The sequence below is a fragment of the Saccostrea cucullata genome, unplaced genomic scaffold, assembly GCF_032062105.1.
Source record: "Saccostrea cucullata isolate Sc308-1 unplaced genomic scaffold, CSIRO_AGI_Scuc_v1 ctg2025, whole genome shotgun sequence".
In the NCBI taxonomy this organism is placed as follows: domain Eukaryota; kingdom Metazoa; phylum Mollusca; class Bivalvia; order Ostreida; family Ostreidae; genus Saccostrea; species Saccostrea cuccullata.
The window spans coordinates 51,565-70,217 of NW_026937041.1; the positions used below are offsets into that span (position 1 = coordinate 51,565).

General features: G+C 34.1%; 1 protein-coding gene across 2 annotated transcripts; it reads left to right on the top strand.

The window, feature by feature from the left end:
* Positions 1–17,154, top strand: LOC134247097 (microfibril-associated glycoprotein 4-like). 2 transcript variants are annotated; one of them, XM_062729432.1, is made up of 5 exons: positions 1–409; positions 2,219–2,364; positions 2,589–2,691; positions 16,461–16,625; positions 16,909–17,154. In XM_062729432.1, the coding sequence occupies exons 1-5, from the start codon at positions 7–9 to the stop codon at positions 17,136–17,138; spliced, it is 1,047 nt and encodes a 348-aa protein (XP_062585416.1). In that variant the 5' UTR covers positions 1–6; the 3' UTR covers positions 17,139–17,154. The 2 variants fall into 2 exon arrangements, with proteins under 2 accessions (XP_062585416.1, XP_062585417.1); XM_062729433.1 differs by having other exon boundaries at positions 2,327–2,364.
* Positions 17,155–18,653: the final 1,499 nt, after the last annotated feature.

The following is an 18,653-nucleotide window of genomic DNA, read 5'->3' on the forward strand; positions in this document are numbered from 1 at the left end:
AGTAGAATGAAGAAGTCACAATTTACTATTCTCACATATCTGTTTATTTCTTTGACTTTTGGATATGTTCTGTCAATTGGAAATGATTCCAAAAAGGAAAATAAATTGTTTCGCAGTCCGACATCTGGAAAGCCATTCAACATTTTACGGGAAATTCTCACTCAAGAATCTTCTTTGCGTTCTTCTATGGTGCAAAAAATTCAGAATTTGGTTAGGGATGCAACAGCCAAGAAGAACATCACCAAATTATTATGGGAGAAGCTTGGTTATTTGGGAAACAAAGTAAATGATTTACAATTAAAGAATCTTAGACTGGAAGAAACCTTGAATGAATCATTGGAAGATTTCAATCAAGATCAGAATAAAACCAGCACACGGTTACAGAGCATTCCTCCTCTACCGCAGTCAAGTACGAAAATAATTATTTTCTTTCTTATAAGTACTAATAAATTAATACGTTAAGAAATATGTTTACCGTTTTCATTCAAAATGGTATATCGAGTACGCAAATAAGGATAATAATATTAAATTCAATTCACTATTTTCAACACCCAAAATATCTAATAGATTAAGGATAAGTGACGTTTTCTCTTACATTATTTATTTTTTTTAATATTTTATTGTAACGATGATATCTCTAAGTCACTTAATATCTTAATTTGCAGAAAAGTAAACATTTCATTTGTAATTTCTGTTAATATTTTACATGCATAAAACTTTAAAAGGGGAATACTAACGATACATTGAGGGATAAAAATACATGTAAGCCCACAACCAGCTATCGTACCTTGACACATGGAAGCTCTCTACAAAATTTTAGTTGTTTGTTTATCAAGATATGTCAGAATATATTATAATATCAAGTATTTAAAATGGCAAAACCCTGAATTGTCTTCTATAAGAGTAATATCCTACAATATACATTTATAAAATCTTTCATATCATATCAAGAAAATTGGTCTGGCCCCTCAAATTATTGGCTCAGAGAGGCAAAGAGTACTGTATTTCGTCTATAACTCTTTAACGATCAATATTTTGTTAGGGATACTGAAGCAAAAGTGTATCTATCAAAACGATTCACAGCTTCATATTTTGATCATATGCGACATAATTGAGGGTCACAAGGACGTGTAGAATGTTTAGTCTTTAACGCTTTATACCTCGAAAAGGTGGGACTATTTTGATAAGCAATACTGAACAAAAGATGGTCAAAATACTGATTTAAACAAATATTATTCCTTTCATTTGTCAAACAGCCAAAGCTGGCTCCTAAATATTTCCATTAATGATATCTCTACAACGAAAAAGAATGTCGTAACTGTTGTTGAATTAAGTTTTTAAAATTACAAGACCTTTCATTTGATACAAAAAAACGGGGTCCCGACGGTCCTCAAGCTAGATAACCAGAGAGGGCAAAAGTCTGTCATCTATTGCTCTTGTATAAAGTTATACAAATCAAACAGATATAATCTAGTAAGGAAAGTCTATATATTATCTTTTGACAAAGATCGTAGTCAAAATTATTCTCATATCTCATTTTATCGAAAAATCGAACGGAAGACCTACCCGAGTTCTAATCTAGTTATTGTTAATATATGATATATCATATTCTGTGAGTGGGATATATATTGGATCTCCCATAATTTGTAGATGGATATGAGTTTTATCAAACGAGTTGAATGGGGTTTTTTATCTTCGAGCCAAAGCTCACACAACTCGTCGAGTAAAAATCATATCCAAATACGAGTCATGTGAGATTCTTTTTATCCCATGTTTTACATTTTGTTTTATACACCACAATCAATGTTTTACAGTGTTCTTATATAGGATTCCACTTTAATTTACTTCATTGCGCTAATGCGAAAACCTTTGTGATGTCACAACTGTAGGATACGAAAACGATTATATCACATGAGGGATAAAGGGGTAAACATGGGCTAAATAAATGTACAAACATGCATAAATGGATTAATTTTTTAACAGATTGATAGAACTAAATTAATTATTTCTTTTACGTGTTTGGACTGTAATACCATGTACAATCAATATAAGTATGCGAATATGATGCAGCAAGACTTATTTTTAAAATCACTTAATGGTTTCCTGTGAATTTACCAGTGTTTTGGACACTGTGATATTTTTTTATCAATTACAAAATGCGTAGGAATTTAAAGAAAAATTTGTCTTACATGCTTTTTAACATTTATATATTTTTTAGAAATGTCTTGTTTTCTTCCTTTTGATTGTTACGACATCTACAATTGTGGAGAAAGAAAAACTGGTGTTTATGAGATCTATCCTATCTCACGTTTTATCTCTACTCCAGTTCTGTGTGATATGGAATCCAAAGGAGGCGGTTGGACGGTAAATATAAAACACCTTACCCCCGGTAATATTTAACAAAATTCTTATATCCAAACTTTCTTTAAATTTAAAATGTTTTTCATTATTATTAATCATTTAATGCTTATAAGATAAGTACCCTCTGATAAAAGACATTTATTCAAATTCTCTCTTTTTAAGAAAAGCACATTTAAGTAGTACATGTAGCTGAAGCATTGTCCTAAAATCTGTCATTGATACTTCAGGTTATTCAGCGCAGGAATCGAGAAAGTCCCTATGTAAATTTCAACGCCGCTTGGGACGAATACAAGCGAGGTTTTGGGGATGTTCCAGGGATGTATTGGCTTGGTAAGCTTAATATAGTTGCCCTTAAACTTTATTATTAAACTACAAAAGCCCAGAAGACTCATTCGAGATTCGAGTTTCGAAACACGAGATTCGAAATTCGAGTTTCGAGATTCAATATCCAAACTAACCAATCAAAAGGCAGTTTCAACATTTGATTACTCCCCTTTATTATGTTTTTACTGTCGAGAAATCGTTGAATTACAAATGAGACATTTGCTTGAATAATAATACAAGAAAAAATGATATGGTTACATTTTGAAAAATATACATCATACACTTATCCACTGGTTGTGAGTGGGATAGCTCTTTTATCAAACCTGCAACAGGGACTATTCCCCGAGGGCTTGCCCGAGGGGAATAGTCCCTGTCAAGGGTTTGATAAAAGAGCTATCCCACTCACAATCAGTGGATAAGCGTTTTATTATACTGATGTATAATATAATTTTTGCATTTTTTTTTTGAGTAAGACAATACTGCAAAAATAATCTGAAATCCTGATGACATCACAATGCTACTGAAGTCATTATGACATCATCAGTCAATAGATTTATCGCTGGAACTCAATATTGGGGGCAAACATTGCATAAAAATTTTCCGAGGGTCGATAGCAAAATCTTATTTTTCCTCATTAAACAAAACAATAGATACGTATATAGAATAATATATGGTCTTCTCTAAGTAGGTCAACTATTTTTTTTAATAAGAACATTGATGAGTGAGAAAATTATTATTTATATGAAATTCTACATGTATTGAGGGTACATTTCATTACATTGTGCCCCCCCCAATAATTTTGCTGATATATAGAATACTTTAGAAAACATAACTACTATATGCTTGTGTCCCCTCAAATTTGTGCCCCCTCAATAGAAACGTCTGATGGCTTTTTTTTTGGGTGGGGGGTTGTTTGTTTGTTTTTGTTTTTGTTTTTTTTTTTTGGTTGTCAAAAAGTTTTTGGAAGTTGAAAACTGTAGGATTGCCCCCCCCCCCCCCCCATGAAATGACCTTAATAGTTTTACTGGTATATTTTAGTCTTTGAGCATAACACTATGGTCAGAGACTAAAATATTATACGGACTCTTTTGGTGTTGAATATGGATTGTTATTCACCAGAAAAATATTCATATCGAATTCATAACGACCGAGGCGAAGCATGATAATATCTCTGTATCTGTATGTATACGTTGTAGAATCCTATATAGGCATTTTCACAATGGTAAGAGAGAGAGCGCCGGATGTTATTGGCGTCGATGTTCCTGTAGGGCGGTCTTAAATCCCTCTATTGATTTCGCATGTACGACAGAGTTGGGTAGATGGTTCCACTCAATACACGTATCCACAAAGAATGAGTGCTGATATTGTGGTTTAATACTGGTTGGTATTACTAAGCCTTTATTGTTGTTGCACACGTTTTTGTATAATGTTTGTTGTCTGATGGTCTTTATATTGTTTTGGTTTGATTTGGCGTTTTTCTTTGGTATGTTTTACGAATAGATGAGGTGGTAGTGCCGGTGTAACGTTGAATATCGACCCCAGTTGAAAATTGACCCGGGGTTCATTTATCAACGTTGAATATTGAACCAGGGGTGTTTTTTCACCGTTGAAAATTGAGACCAAAAGTCGTTGAATTTATACCCGGGGTCATTTTTCAACAGTTTGATAATTTTTTTTCTTATCCCCGATGATTTCAACAAGTTGAAAATTGACCCTGTTGAATATTGACCCCACCTCAGAGTTTGAACATTTTTTTTTTTGAATTGGGAAGTTGTTTTACGGGATTTATCAGTACCTCTATATTTATATTTCGGTTTCAATTTTATTTCCCTTTTCCAGAATAATATAAATACACCTATCATCCCGTATATATACATGTATGTACAATTTTGATCAGTACACGATTTCAGTTATCTTCAAGCATGACAACTTTAATTTGACAATACTTTTTACTTAAAATCCACATCCATAAATAACTTCAAAACTATGAATAGGGCATAAAACAGAAATCTTGGAAATCTGGTGTCTAGAAAGTGAGCCCTACATAATATTATATTGATTAGGTGAGCAGAACATCCCGTCTTGTCAAATTCAGTTAATAAAAATTAAGAAAATTAAAAGCCTTAAAATTAGAATATAACACATCGGTCAAAATGAATCTAATGATTGGTTATATTTGTGAAAAGATCAATATAGCGAACATAAAATGTAAGTAATCTGACTTAAAACAAGGTTGGTGAAATCCCTGTTACAAACGTATCTGTCAGTAGCCTGCCTCGGCCTAAAAATGGATTGTTTTCGGAACATTACCTTGAGAATGAGACGAGAGTTAGAGTCTGGGATGGACTAAAAGCTACACTTCCCACCATCTTTGATATCATCAATAAACAAAAAACATATATTGACGCAGGCGTCAAAAATCGGCCGAAAACCAATTAATTATTCCTTTAATGAAGCAATTACAAACTGAAATGCGTGATCAGTTTTTAAAATGTCTTATATATTTATCTGTTATGACATTGAATGATTTTCTTCATACATGTATATGAAACATGTTTAGCATCACATGTATAAGCAAACTACCCCTGTATAGGCGTCGAAACCGGGGGGCTAGGGGGAGGGTGGGGCTTAGCCCCCCCCCCCCCCGTTTTTTTTTTTTTTTTGCAAAGACAGACATTTTATGCATTTAAAATTGGAGCTTACCTTTTTTGTTGGTTTAGCCCCCCACTTTCAATTTGCTTCCGACGCCCATGCCCTGGTTCTCTGCGTCTCCACACTCAGTTTAGTACAAACAAAGTCTGGTGGAAGTTTGTTGTTTAAGTAGCATTTACATAAAAAAAAACTTAAACTAAAGTTTAAAGTTATCTACAACGAGTCAGTAGAGATAGTTTTACTTTAATAAAAACGCATAAAAACGGATCTAGAGGGATTTTGTTTTTTCTTCTTTTTTTGGGGGTAAAAAAGAAGAAAAAACAAAGTCCCTCTAAATCCGCCACTACATTTCTTCTCTTTCAGCTTCTTTGAGATGCAGCGGGAAAGTTCTTGGCACATTTTAAAACACGCGTTATCCTCATCTGCTAGAGCAAAATCTCGTAATATTCTAAATTTTGATAAATTAATATTTAACTATATTTTTGAAAATTTTTCGTAGGAAATTTTTATATATATACATGTATGACGAATTTAAATGAAGAGTTGTTAGCAAACAAAAAATAAATAAATAAAATAAAAATAATTAAATAAACAAACAAATTTATGAACTAAGTTGTATATTGTGTAACTATGTTTTCTAATATTCAGGATTTATATCTTTTAAAATAAATATTACACGAAATATTGCGACTTTAAGATACATGTAACTGTGAAATCTAAGATACTTTTTAAAATATTTTATTCTAAGAATATAACTGAATAACTGAATTAAGAGTGCATTGATTACATTGGTGTCGGAAGCAAATTGAAAGTGCGGGGGGGGGGGGGGGGAGTAATTGAAAAAGAAAAAGGATTCAAATCTGAAATAAAATTGACAAGAAAAAGAAAATTTGTCCATTGTCCAAACTAGTAGTCCAAACCCAAACCTAAAAAGCCTATTGGTCGGAGAATCTAATTTTTTTTCAAGCGTTAATACTTACTCTTCTTTCTTTGACTACACTGTAACGTGCCTGTTGAAAGCGGGGGGGGGGGGGGGCGGGGGGGCTAAACCAATTTCACATTGTTCAATGCCTATATTATATCTAACTTTGCAAAAAAGGGGGGGTGAGCATCCCTAAAACACACCCCCTTCCCGACGCCCATCTAATAAATCATCTATTAAATGAAAACCAAGTCATAAATATGTGTTTTTATGCTGTTGAATTTTGAACCGGTTTCAAGATGAAAATTCCACGACCCGGCTCAGTTTTCAACGGACTAGGGTCTTAATTCAACACCTTTGGTCTCACTATTCAACGTTGAAAAATGACCCCCGGGTCAATTTTCAACCCGGGTCAAAATTCAACGTTACACCGGCACCAACCCCTCAACCACTTTGTACATTAGAATTAATCGCAAACTTGTTCTTCTTTCCTCTAGTGTTTCAATGTTGAGACTTTCCCTCATGGATGTTAGTAATCCTGGATTCCTACTGCTGTTCTCCTTTTTTATGAATCTTATGGCTCTATTTTGTATTCTTTCTAACTTGTCAATATCCCCTTTGAGGTATGGGTTCCAGATAGTTGCTCCATATTCCATAATTGATCTAATTAGGGATATATATGCTGTTTTTCTACATTCTTCAGGGACATTTCGGAGGTTTCGTCTTAGGAAGCCTAGTGTGTTATTTGTTTTCTTACTGATGTTGTTTATATGTAGACTCCATTTGAGATCATTTGATATTTCAAGTCCAAGGTATGGGTTGTTTTGTACTTCTTGGAGTATGTGGCTGTTAAGTTGGTATAGTTTTGTTGATTTTTGATTGATTGACATAATGTAGCACTTTTTAGCATTGAATCTCATGCCCCACTTATTTGCCCAGACCTTAGTTGGTTGAGGTCGTTTTGTAGTATCTGATGGTCTTTGTTGCTCCTGATGGTTCTATATAGGAGGCAATCGTCGGCAAATAGGCGTACAGACGAGCTGACAGCGTCTGGTAGATCGTTTATGTGGTATAGGAACATTAACGGGCTGAGTACTCTCCCTTGTGGCACTCCGGAGTCTACTGATGTTTCCTCTGACTCTGTTCCCTCTACTATTGTTTTCATTTTCCTTGTTGTTAGGAAGTTGTTTAGCCATGTGTGGAGTGTTCCTTGGATGCCGTATTGATGTAGTTTGTGGAGTAGTTTGTCGTGAGGTACGGTGTCAAGAGCCTTTGAAAAATCTAGGATGGCTACATCGACTTGATGTGACTTGTCGTGTTCAGTAAGGAAGTCGTTGAGTGTTGTTAGGAGTTGGGTTTCGCATGAGTATCCTGATCTAAAGTCGTGATTTAGGTTTGTAAGTATGTTGTTTGTTTCCAGGTGTTTCATGATATGCCTGCAGATGATATGTTCTTGCATGTGACCGAGGTTAGAGAGACTGGCCTGTAGTTTTCGGGAAGATGTTTGTCTCCTTTTTTAAAGATGCTTGATATATTTGTATCCCTCCAGTCTTTTGGTAGCTCCCCAGTATCAATCGATTTCTGCAGGATGATTTTCAATATTGGTGCTAAGTTGGTTGCACATTCTTGAAGTATGCGGTTTGGTATGTTATCCGGACCTGATGCCTTGGATGGATTAGTATTCTTTAACAACTTTTCTAGGCCCTTCTGATCGATCGTAATTGGCGCTATATTACGTCTGGACTTGATTCCTATATCTGGCATGTTTTCTTTTGTTGGTTTAGTGAAGACAGATTTGAATTGTTTGAGTAGTATTTCTGTCTTCCCTTTGCTGTCATTTACCAGTGTTGTTCCCTTTTTGAGTGGCGCTATTCCATTTGCACCCTGTCTCTTTGATTTTACATACTTCCAGAAAGATTTGTTGTTGTTATTCTGTAGTCCATCGATTATATTAGAATTTACGTATTCCCACTCAGCTCTTCTTAGTGTTCTCTTGCATTCTGTCTGGTAGGCTCTGTAGTTAGTCCACTTTTTGGTTTTCGTGGCCTGTTTGTAAAGCCTTTGTTTCTTTTTTAGTATTTTCCTATGTTTATGTTTTATCCATGGGATGTTATTCCTTGATCTTATTTCTTTGTTTGGTATGTTGGTGTCCATTTTTTTGAACAGCTCTGTTTTGATGGTGACCATAGCTGTTGTACCGAGTCATTTCTTATGTTGTTACGTTCTACTGTTGTTTGGAGTTCCTCAAGATCTTTGTTTACATTATCCCAGTTTGCTTTGCTGTTTATATAACATTTTCTGGTTGGTGTGCGATTGTAGTGCACCTTGGTGTCCATATCTGTGATGATGATGTCATGATCTGATATGCCTGGTACATTTATAGATGATTTTACTAAAGTTGGGTTTGAGACAAAAACCAAGTCCAAGAGGTTGTCTTCTCTGGTTGGGTGTTCATGTATCTGCGTAAGATTGTTCGTACTCATGATGTCGGCGAGTTCTTGTTGTACTTCTCTGTCTGGTCCTTTTGCTGTCTGTATGTTCTAGTTTATATCTGGGCAGTTGAAGTCCCCAGTAATTATTTTGTATGTGATGTTGTTGGCATCTATTATTTCTAGTGATTTCTTTAGTTCGTTCAGGTGTTTCTGTGCTCTTTGTGGCATGTAGAATGAGCCAATGAGTAGGTCCTTGCTGTTCTTTAATTTGATTTTTAACCACTGTATTTCTCCTTCTGTTACGAATTCCGGTTTTTCAATTGATATTATAGATTTTTCTACAAGGATGTAGGCACCTCCCCCCAGTGTACCTCTATCGTTCCTGTATACGTTGTAATTTGATGGGAATATTTCGCTAGATTTAATTGCGTCCTTTGATGGATTTTGTCCTGGTTTCACCCCTTTAAGCCAAGACTCTATCCCACATACTATATCAGGTTTCAGGTAATGAATGCCTGTTTCAAATTCTTCTCTTTTATCTTTTATACTTCTGCAGTTGATGGTAATAATTCGCAGATTTTTCTTAGGTGGAACATCGTAGGGGTTGCTGTCAGTTCTTGATTTTGTTGAGCTGTGGTTTTTACGACTGCTATTTTCTCTGGTTGGATCCTGGTGTTTGTTCATTGGACTACTTGCTCCTAGTAGGCTGAAGACTGATTTTATAGAGTCGATGGTTATGTCTAGTCCTGTGAGTCCTTCATATATATTTGATTGTTCTATTTCATAACTCCTAAATGTGAAAGTATTGATGTCAATGCTTTCGCATTTGCAACATAGCCACTGTACGTTTGATCGCTCGAGTAGTTCATAATCATGGGTGCAAAACTCTATGCATGATTTATGGTGCCATATATCACATGCATCACAACATACTCCTTGGCAGATCCAAGTTACAGGTAGTTCACATAGGCCACATGGGAAAATGCTTTTGTTGTTTGGTCCAGGGTTTAGTTCTATGTCCCCGGATAATATGATTATCAATAGTGTCAGATTTGTCGCTTTATTGTTACTGAGCGGGATGTGTAGTGCACTACTAAGTCAAAAACGTACTGACATTCCCATTTTTTACTTACAAACTTAGAAAATTACTGACAATGTGCTGTCGTTACTGTAAAACTTAGACAATTACTGACCTTTTTACTGCCGGTACTGATAAACTTAGAAAAGTGCTGACAATCTTAGTCGGTGCTGAAAAACTTAGACAATTACTGACCCGTTTACTGTCCCTGCTGAAAAACTTAGACAAGTGCTGACATTTACTGATAATTACTGTCCCTATTGTTCTCGCTCTCGGAGAGGCTGCAGTGATGTAAAATTGATTTTTTTTTTATTTTAACATAGATTATTATTTCATTTATTTGTTTTTTCATATAATTTTTAACTATGTCCAGATGATATGTTTGAAAAAAAAGCTTCTTTGATCTATTTAAAGAAAAATGATTTGTAAAAAAAATATTTTCAAGAGAAGGGATAAAATTTCAAAACCTTCAAAAAGATAAGCAATTAAAAAAATGATAAAAATCTTCCTTTAGCAGTGAGATATGAAATTTTACAGAGGTCTTTTCCTTTTTATAATAAAACAACATTATTACATGACATGCATGTTATAATATTTTCTTAATTAACAATGACTCCCTGACTTTCTTTAATATTAATTTAAAGAAATAAACTGTTAGGTTAGATGTGTTTTATTCAATTTTAATTTAATTTATTCAAATTAGTTTGAATAATTTTAATAAACTCATAGCGCGCGGTGAGGCCGTGTGTGCCCCCTTTTGAGGAAAGGCGTTTGTTATAGTTTTCATATTATTTAAAATTTTTAATTATGTGGAGGCCGCCCATATTTGTTTTTGTGCAGTCAAACATACCCGAATCCAAGCATTTGCAAGAAGAAACCAAAAATAGACAGACGGGGGATTTAAATTTAAAAAAAAGACTTTCGAATCTGGATTTTCTGGATCCCCACCTGAAAGTGTTATTTTAATTCAAATACACGAAAAACTATGACATTTTATATTATCATCTTTTGTATATGCATACTCCTGAAACAAAACTTTGATAGAAATTAATATCAATGTTCTTTTCATTTAGAGTGTCGGTAGACGTTCACATGGATCTAGTTTCTTTTTGTCTTTTCCAATTAAAATGGGGGGGGGGGGGGGCACGTGCGAACTAAATGAAGAACGATGAACATGTACTTATTTATCTTATTAAAGTAGAACAGTTACACAATTAATACTGTCGTGTTTAAGTTTGTACTCCTTTTTATCTGTTTAGGTGCAAAAAATTAATAAATTTAATTAACTTAATAAATCGACGTTTCATAGCTTTGTTAGGTATTGAAACCAGTATCATGATTTTACAGTGCTTTTTATTCGTCCCAAATTATTCAAGTCGTTTAGCTGGTATCCAGCCGAATTACATAATCATTCAACATACAATCGGAAACTCTGTGAAGCACCTGTGTGTAGAAGAAATCGCCTGAGGCGATCCGAGTGTGTACGGTAGCGGGTAAAGAAGACAATAGGTGTCACTGCTGTATTATACAGAAGAAGACTCGCCAGATTTCACTGGAAGTTAGTTATGCAACATTACGGCGACAGGTAGACTCTTCTTCAAGACAGTTTGAATTTGAGAAATTCAACACCAACACATACGTAATATAAATATGCAATCTACAATCCTTCAACCTCTTCTTAGATTAAATAAATAATTTTTTTAATATACTGACGTAAGATAAAATTAACGATTAATGAAAAAGAAGATTGATGTAAAAACCAACCGGGGAAAGGCACAGATTGTTTAAAGATTTAAGCAAAAAATAATTTTATGAGAAGGGGTAAATTACATCCAAAGTTTTGTAAAAATTACTGGTTCCTAATATTTTTTGTTAAGTCGTGTTAGTGTGTATGTGGGATAGTGGAGTGAGGAATTTGTTTATCAACCAAATAAAAATAGTTCATAGTATATTTCCTTAACTTTTTTATCAGTTAAGAAAAATTAAAAATCAAACACAATTTATATGCAGCAGTATTATTAAAGTAAAAAAAAGTCAGCCGGAGTTTTACTATACATGTATTTTAAACTTTATTGGGTCAATATTGATTTTTTGGAGAGAGAGAGAGAGAGAGAGGAGGGAGAGAGAGATGAATGGTAACTCGTCACGGAAGATAGTGGGAACCTACAGTTAGCGAATAAACTAATCTTATGAAAAGGAAGGATGTTAATGAAATCTGAATCAAATAAATAATTATTACGGGACGGATATAAATTGATCAAATGGACAAAAAAATTTGCATCATTCAAAAAACTTACACATTTTTATAAATCATATTTAAGTACCGGTATACTAGATTTTTTTTTCATGTAACGTGTGAGCATGGGGGGGGACTTATACATGTATGCTAGAGAGTTCGAAATAAATATTTGTGAGCACTGGTTTGACGACTAAAGACTTCCAATTTTCACTACTTCGTAAAATCTTTTACTAGACAAGTCCGCATTCTGCCTTATTATTTTGTTAACATCATAACACCCCCTACGCCTGCCTACTTTAATGAGATAAAATTTAATTTCGGCACATAAAATTAAATTAATTCCAATTCACCGATAGCTACAGGGGAAAAATGGAAGGTACGAAACATGTAATATTTTTGTTAAAATTGAATCATGATTAAAAAATACTTAAAGATTAAGTTTACAAACTAAATAGTGATCTAACCCCCTCGGCAATGTGAATAAACGGAGCACCTGTCAAGTATTTAAGTAACTATAAGTGTCAATACTGTTTGTATCTTTAAGAGAGAGAGAGGGAGAGAGAGAAGAAAACTATTTGAGAATGGTGCTACTGCTAATATTAGTCTTACCGCTGACCTAGTAAATATAAATATTTTCCGTAAGATTACTATAATTGCTAGTACATGAATTTTTATTACTAGTCTGATAATCATTTATTAGTCTCGGACTTACAGACATTGGGTACTTATGAACCCTGCGTAATCGATCAACCAACCATTCATTTAGAAATAATGTTTTAAGTGACAAAATTAACAAGGCATAGTACAAGTTTATATATGGAACACTGTACTGTTCAATAGGGGAACTCCCGTATGAGCAAATGAAACCGGAAATCTTAAACAGGGTTATATAATTATATGACTTGTACAGATGTCCGAGAACATTAGGAAACTGAATTACCTATCAGTAATTATTCAATATTTAGAAGATTTCCTTTTTTAACAAGAGACATCTGTCCTGTTTGTGAAAAGAAAATTGATACAACTTTCCGATCGTGAAAACGGGGGGGAGGGGGGGGGTGGGCTCAACATTAAAGTCAGATATCTGTCTGCAAAGAAATAAATAGATGAAAACTAACTTGACGATTAATTAATTTTATTTTTTTAATTGAACAGGGATAGATATATTCAACACATAAATTTAAACTTGATTTACTCATAGTTAATTTCAAATCATATTCTGAATTATTTTACAGATATCAATAATATTTAGATTAAAAAAATGATAACTGCCTGGAATTTTTTTTCATCAAAAATTAAAATAAGACTGTTTTAAATGTAAAGTATAACACACAGTCATTTTCACACCACTGCAGCCTCCCCGACAGCGAGAACAATAGGGACAGTAATTATCAGTAAATGTCAGCACTTGTCTAAGTTTTTCAGCAGGGACAGTAAACGGGTCAGTAATTGTCTAAGTTTTTCAGCACCGACTAAGATTGTCAGCACTTTTCTAAGTTTACCAGTACCGGCAGTAAAAAGGTCAGTAATTGTCTAAGTTTTACAGTAACGACAGCACATTGTCAGTAATTTTCTAAGTTTGTCAGTAAAAAATGGGAATGTCAGTACGTTTCTGACTTAGTGGTGGTCTTCTGCACGTCGTATTCATTTTAACGTTCATGAGTTGGTGTGTAATTTGTTGATGGTTCCACGATTTAACATGATGTTCGGAGATGCTGATGGTAAGGTGGAGTAGTAGGAGTAGAGTCAGTGTAAACATGATGAACCAGTATAGCGCGGAAAAACCCGTACTGACTGGTTCTGCCTACACTGTCTCTTTACTTACCACTCGGTGTTTTCCAGCAGTCTCATTTGATTTGTTCTGAGATTTTTTCAGCCAGACTTTGGATAGTAGTGGGCCTGGGTGAATTCCGTCTAAGTAGAGGTTGTAGTTGTGGCGTTTTATTGTCTTTAATTTACGGTCATCTCTAGCTTTGACCTTTTTGTTGGTTTGAAGGTCCGATGTGAATTCTGGAGAGTGTGACCCTAGTGTGTTGTTGATTTCTTTTGTTGTTTTGTTTAGGTTGTATATTTGGTTTGCTAAGGCTACGTCTTGATCTTCAAATGTGTCTGGATCCTTGTGTCTTTTCCTCTCATTCCATTTTTTGATCGAGTAAATGGGGGTTTCAAGGATGGTTAGTTTTGAGTTTGATGATTTCTGATATTTCTCTGTATTTTTTGGAGATTCTTTGTACTTCGATCTCACTGTCGTCTCTGAGGCTGATGTACCTTTTGTTTTTACTCGTGAGGTCACACGTTCCTAACCAAACGTATAGCCAAATATTTCCGTGGTTTATGATGCTCTTTGCGATGTTGTTTTTGAGCCAGGTGGTACTTTCTTCAATTCTTGCTCCGCTTTTTGAATGCCAAAAAATCTGAATCTCTACTTCGGTTGTCGCATGGTTTTTTAAGTATTTACCTTTGCTATCGAATAGGATAATTGGTTGTAATTTCCATTCTCCGATGGGGGCTGTTCTTGGTTTATCAATAAATTTCTTTAGCTTGTTTTCTGTCATTTGATTATGTATCTGATGTATCTGCTGTTCGATGATCTACGTTGGATTACGTTGGATTATATATATATATATATATATGACAAGTTGTTTTGATTTAAATCAAATATGGCGGAGGTGAGCTTGACAAAGTGGTATTTTGGGGTTGGAAACCGACTTTACACACTTACATTACGCGAGTCAAATTATGTATATCGCGATTCAGACTGTTATCCTAATTAGAAAGTCTAACTTAATTGTTGAATTTTACTGTATTTTTGTTGGTTTTTCTCCTCGTGGTCTTCTCTGTTCAAGTTTTGCGCCTTTCCTGTCGCGCATGCGCTCTCTCATGTTTTATCATATAGTTAGGATTTGAATAAATAAGACATTGAAGGCCATATGACGACACGATTTTCATTTGCGTTCTTCCATTGTTGAAAATAAAAATATATCTCCAGATTACTGTTTGTAAACTCCGCGTTTGTCCATTCCGAGTTTCGCTATGTGTAAGACGTCTAAGTGTTAAAAAATAATCCTGAAATAGGTTTGAATGATTGTTTTCCTGCTCAGATACATAGCTCGCTGCGGCCGTTGCAACATTTGTTTACAACTTTGTTTGATGTTTTGATTGTGACGTCACAATGCCGTTGCATGCGCATTGACCCTCCGGTGAATACGGCATAAAATCCGGTGAATATGTAGTGTTATGAACTGTTTGCGTTTTGTATAGATTATATAGGGACTATAAATAGACTATATAATAAAAAACCATTACGCCACATATCTGCAGCTACATGTAAGCTAGACTCACCTACTGTTTGATATGGAATAAAATAAACTCCAGTCTGTATTGTATCTATAATTAATTAATTCAAGTAATCAAATCCTTAGGTCGAGAATAATTGAAAACTAAATTTTTACGTATTTTCTCTATTAGGAAACCTACAAAAAATTTTGTGCCTTAGAAAAACGAAATAACGTAAATAAGAATATCAAAAACATGATTAATAATGATGGTAAATATGTAAACAAACAATAAGAGATCGTTGAAGAAGTAAGAAAATTTTAAAAATCTATATGAAAATAAATATCAAGAACTCGATGATGTTAATCTTGAAGATATATGAACTTTTGTATTGATTGGGTTTGTATCTTGCGAGACCCGAGCGGTTTCCTTATAAATAATTATCGAATATATATCACCGTTCACGGTAGCTCAGTCGGTAGAGCGCTCGCTCCATGATCGGGAGGTCGTGCGTTCCTATCTCGGCCGCGACTGACCTAGTCGTTAAAATTGGTAGCAACTGTTCCTTCGCCATGCGCTCGGCACTTTGAAGTGAAAGTTGCGGGTCCTTCGGATGAGACCTTAAAAATCGAGGCCCCGTGTCAGCGGCATGCGTTGGCACGATAAAGATCCCTAACTGCTCAATGGCCCTGAGTGCCGAGTAAAGGTCAAAATTTGAAGCCCTTCACCGGCATACGCGTACGGTGACGTCTCCATATGAGTAAAAAGTTCTCGAGAGGGACGTTAAACAATATACAATCAACCGAATATATATTCATTTTTGTCCATGCATCGCAAGACAATGAATGTTGATAACTACACATCTGTCCCCCCCCCCCCCATTTGGCCATTCCCCTAATATTTTCCGGAGATAATATACTATAAAAAACATAGTAACTTTATGCTTGTGTCCATTCAAAAATAACGTCCAATTTCCATGATAACCGCTATTTTTCCGGGGAGGGGTGGGGATAGCGGGATTTACAATGATTTTTTTTTTAATTTATTATTCCATATTGTTCTGAACAAATAAAAATCATAATCTTTAATAAGCATGCATATGTTTCAGCCATCCGTATTTAAGGGGCTGTCTATTGGTTTAATATTTCAAGCTATCTGTTTTTTTTTTAATTTCAGGAAACGAAGTCATTCATCAGCTGACCACCACTTATAAGAACTCGTTGTATATAAGACTGAAATCTACAAAGAATGAGTCGTTTGAAGTTCAGTATTCTTCGTTTTCCATCTCAAATGATAGTGATGATTACAGACTATCCTTAGGGGAAAAGTCAGGAAACATTGGTAGATAATATTCTCTTTCTTATTTTCGCTTACCTTATTTATCTATTTATTTATCATCAATTTGATAAAAGTACGTGACATATATTGAATAATATTTGAGGAATAATCAATATAGTAATGAATTCGATAAAAAAAATAATAAAATCAAAATACAGAGTTTTAAAAACCAATTTCTTCGTCTAATTCAGTGCACCTGAACTATACATGTATTATGTAATTAACTAAAATATCTCAAACTACATGTAAATGATTAGGTAAATATAACTTTTTTTCCTTTTGCTAGCTGACGCATTCAGATCGTACAACATAGTCGGCTTTCCCTTTTACACATTCGACCGCGACAACAAACACAAGTGTGCATCTCGGCATGGGTCTGGATGGTGGTTTGATTATTGTTATCACGTGAATCTTAATGCTCCTCTTTTGAAGACGACGGAAGTAATGCGTGGAATTATTTCGCAAGGAAGATATCTTTTCCATTCGGAAATGTTGATTAGAAGATCTATCACATAGCAAATAAACATTTCTTCAATCCAGAATAAATCCAGAATTAAAAAAAAACTGAGGATTTAATAAAGATATTATAAATCCGTAACGGTTGTCCATGAATATTACGTTACCGTTATTTTTTATAATCCATGTTTATTGCATGAATCTTTTATTAAAGATTATTGTGTTGGTCTTCTTTTTAACTTGATATACTTTTACAATGTTTTAGCAGATATATCTAAAAAAAATAATTAATAATTTAAAACAACAATAGGCACGGTGACAATTATAAGTATTATTCTTCAATTCATCCATACTCCTCACAAGTAAACTTCAATATCAATACTTTTTGTACACCTAAAGCAACAAAACGTGCTTTGTAAAAAAAAAAAAACCTTCACACTCATTCTCATTCTTCATTATAAATTAAAAAGTATGTTGGCTGTTTCACAATAAAGATTTCAAACAGGTTTTTTTGCAATACGAACGCCAATGGAAATTTCAAAATGAATAAATATACTTGAATCTTGCTTTTCTTCAAAACTACTTTCTCATATATACATGTAAGGGCAATGATAAAATCAATCCATGTCAAATAAGATTTACAAAACAAACTGGAACTTCAGATCGTGTTTTTGTCTTTAAAACACTTATTGAAAAATACTGCAAATCAAGAAAAGAGAAGCTATATGTTTGCTTTGTTGACTTTCATAAGGCCTTCGATAGTATAAACCATACTAGTCTGAAGCTTAAACTATTAAAAGCTGGTATTAGCATTAAATTTTACTCAATTGTTAAGGACATGTATTCTAAAAGCTATTCTTCTATTAAACTGGGTAACAAATTAATCGGTCACTTCCGTACTTACAATGGGGTTAGACAAGGTGATACCATGAGCCCAAACCTATTCAAGATTTATCTCATTGATCTATCAAATTATCTGTCAATTTCTAAAAGTTTTGTAAAATTAAACAATGATTCAACTACTTCCATTCATTGCCTAATGTACGTATGCTGGTGACATAGTACTTCTCTCCCCAACTGCTGAAGGTCTACAAGAAAATCTCGATATACTAAATACATACTGTAAGGACATGTGTTTCAAAGTTAATACAAAGAAAACAAAAATTATAGTCTACAATACATCTGGCAAACACATCAAAATTCTCCTCCATCTGGATAACAACAATATTGTGTGTGTTAAACAATACAAGTATCTGGGTCTGACTGTTAATGCATCTGGAACACTAAGTAATGCTAAAAATTATTGCTGTAACAAAGCCAAAAAAGCCTGTTTAAAACTTCAAAAAGACTTTCTCACATTTAATCCATCAATTAGAACTGCTTTAAATGTATTTGACCACACTATTTAACCCATTATCCTGTATGGTTCGGAGTTATGGGGTTGTTTTGATCCATCAACTTCTAAATTTAAGAGAAATCCAAATATAACACAAAATATAACAAAGTTTAAAGGCGAAAATCTAAATCTTAACTTTTACAAATATTTACTAATGGTTCATGGTAAAAGCAGCAATT

What these genes read in the sequence shown, in the direction of transcription:
- LOC134247097 (XM_062729432.1), top strand. Translation starts at nt 7, where the DNA reads ATGAAGAAGTCACAATTTACTATTCTCACATATCTGTTTATTTCTTTG. An exon ending in TCCTCCTCTACCGCAGTCAA is followed by an intron (nt 410 to 2,218) that starts GTACGAAAATAA and finishes TATATTTTTTAG; the next exon opens with AAATGTCTTGTTTTCTTCCT. An exon ending in GGAAAAGTCAGGAAACATTG is followed by an intron (nt 16,626 to 16,908) that starts GTAGATAATATT and finishes TCCTTTTGCTAG; the next exon opens with CTGACGCATTCAGATCGTAC.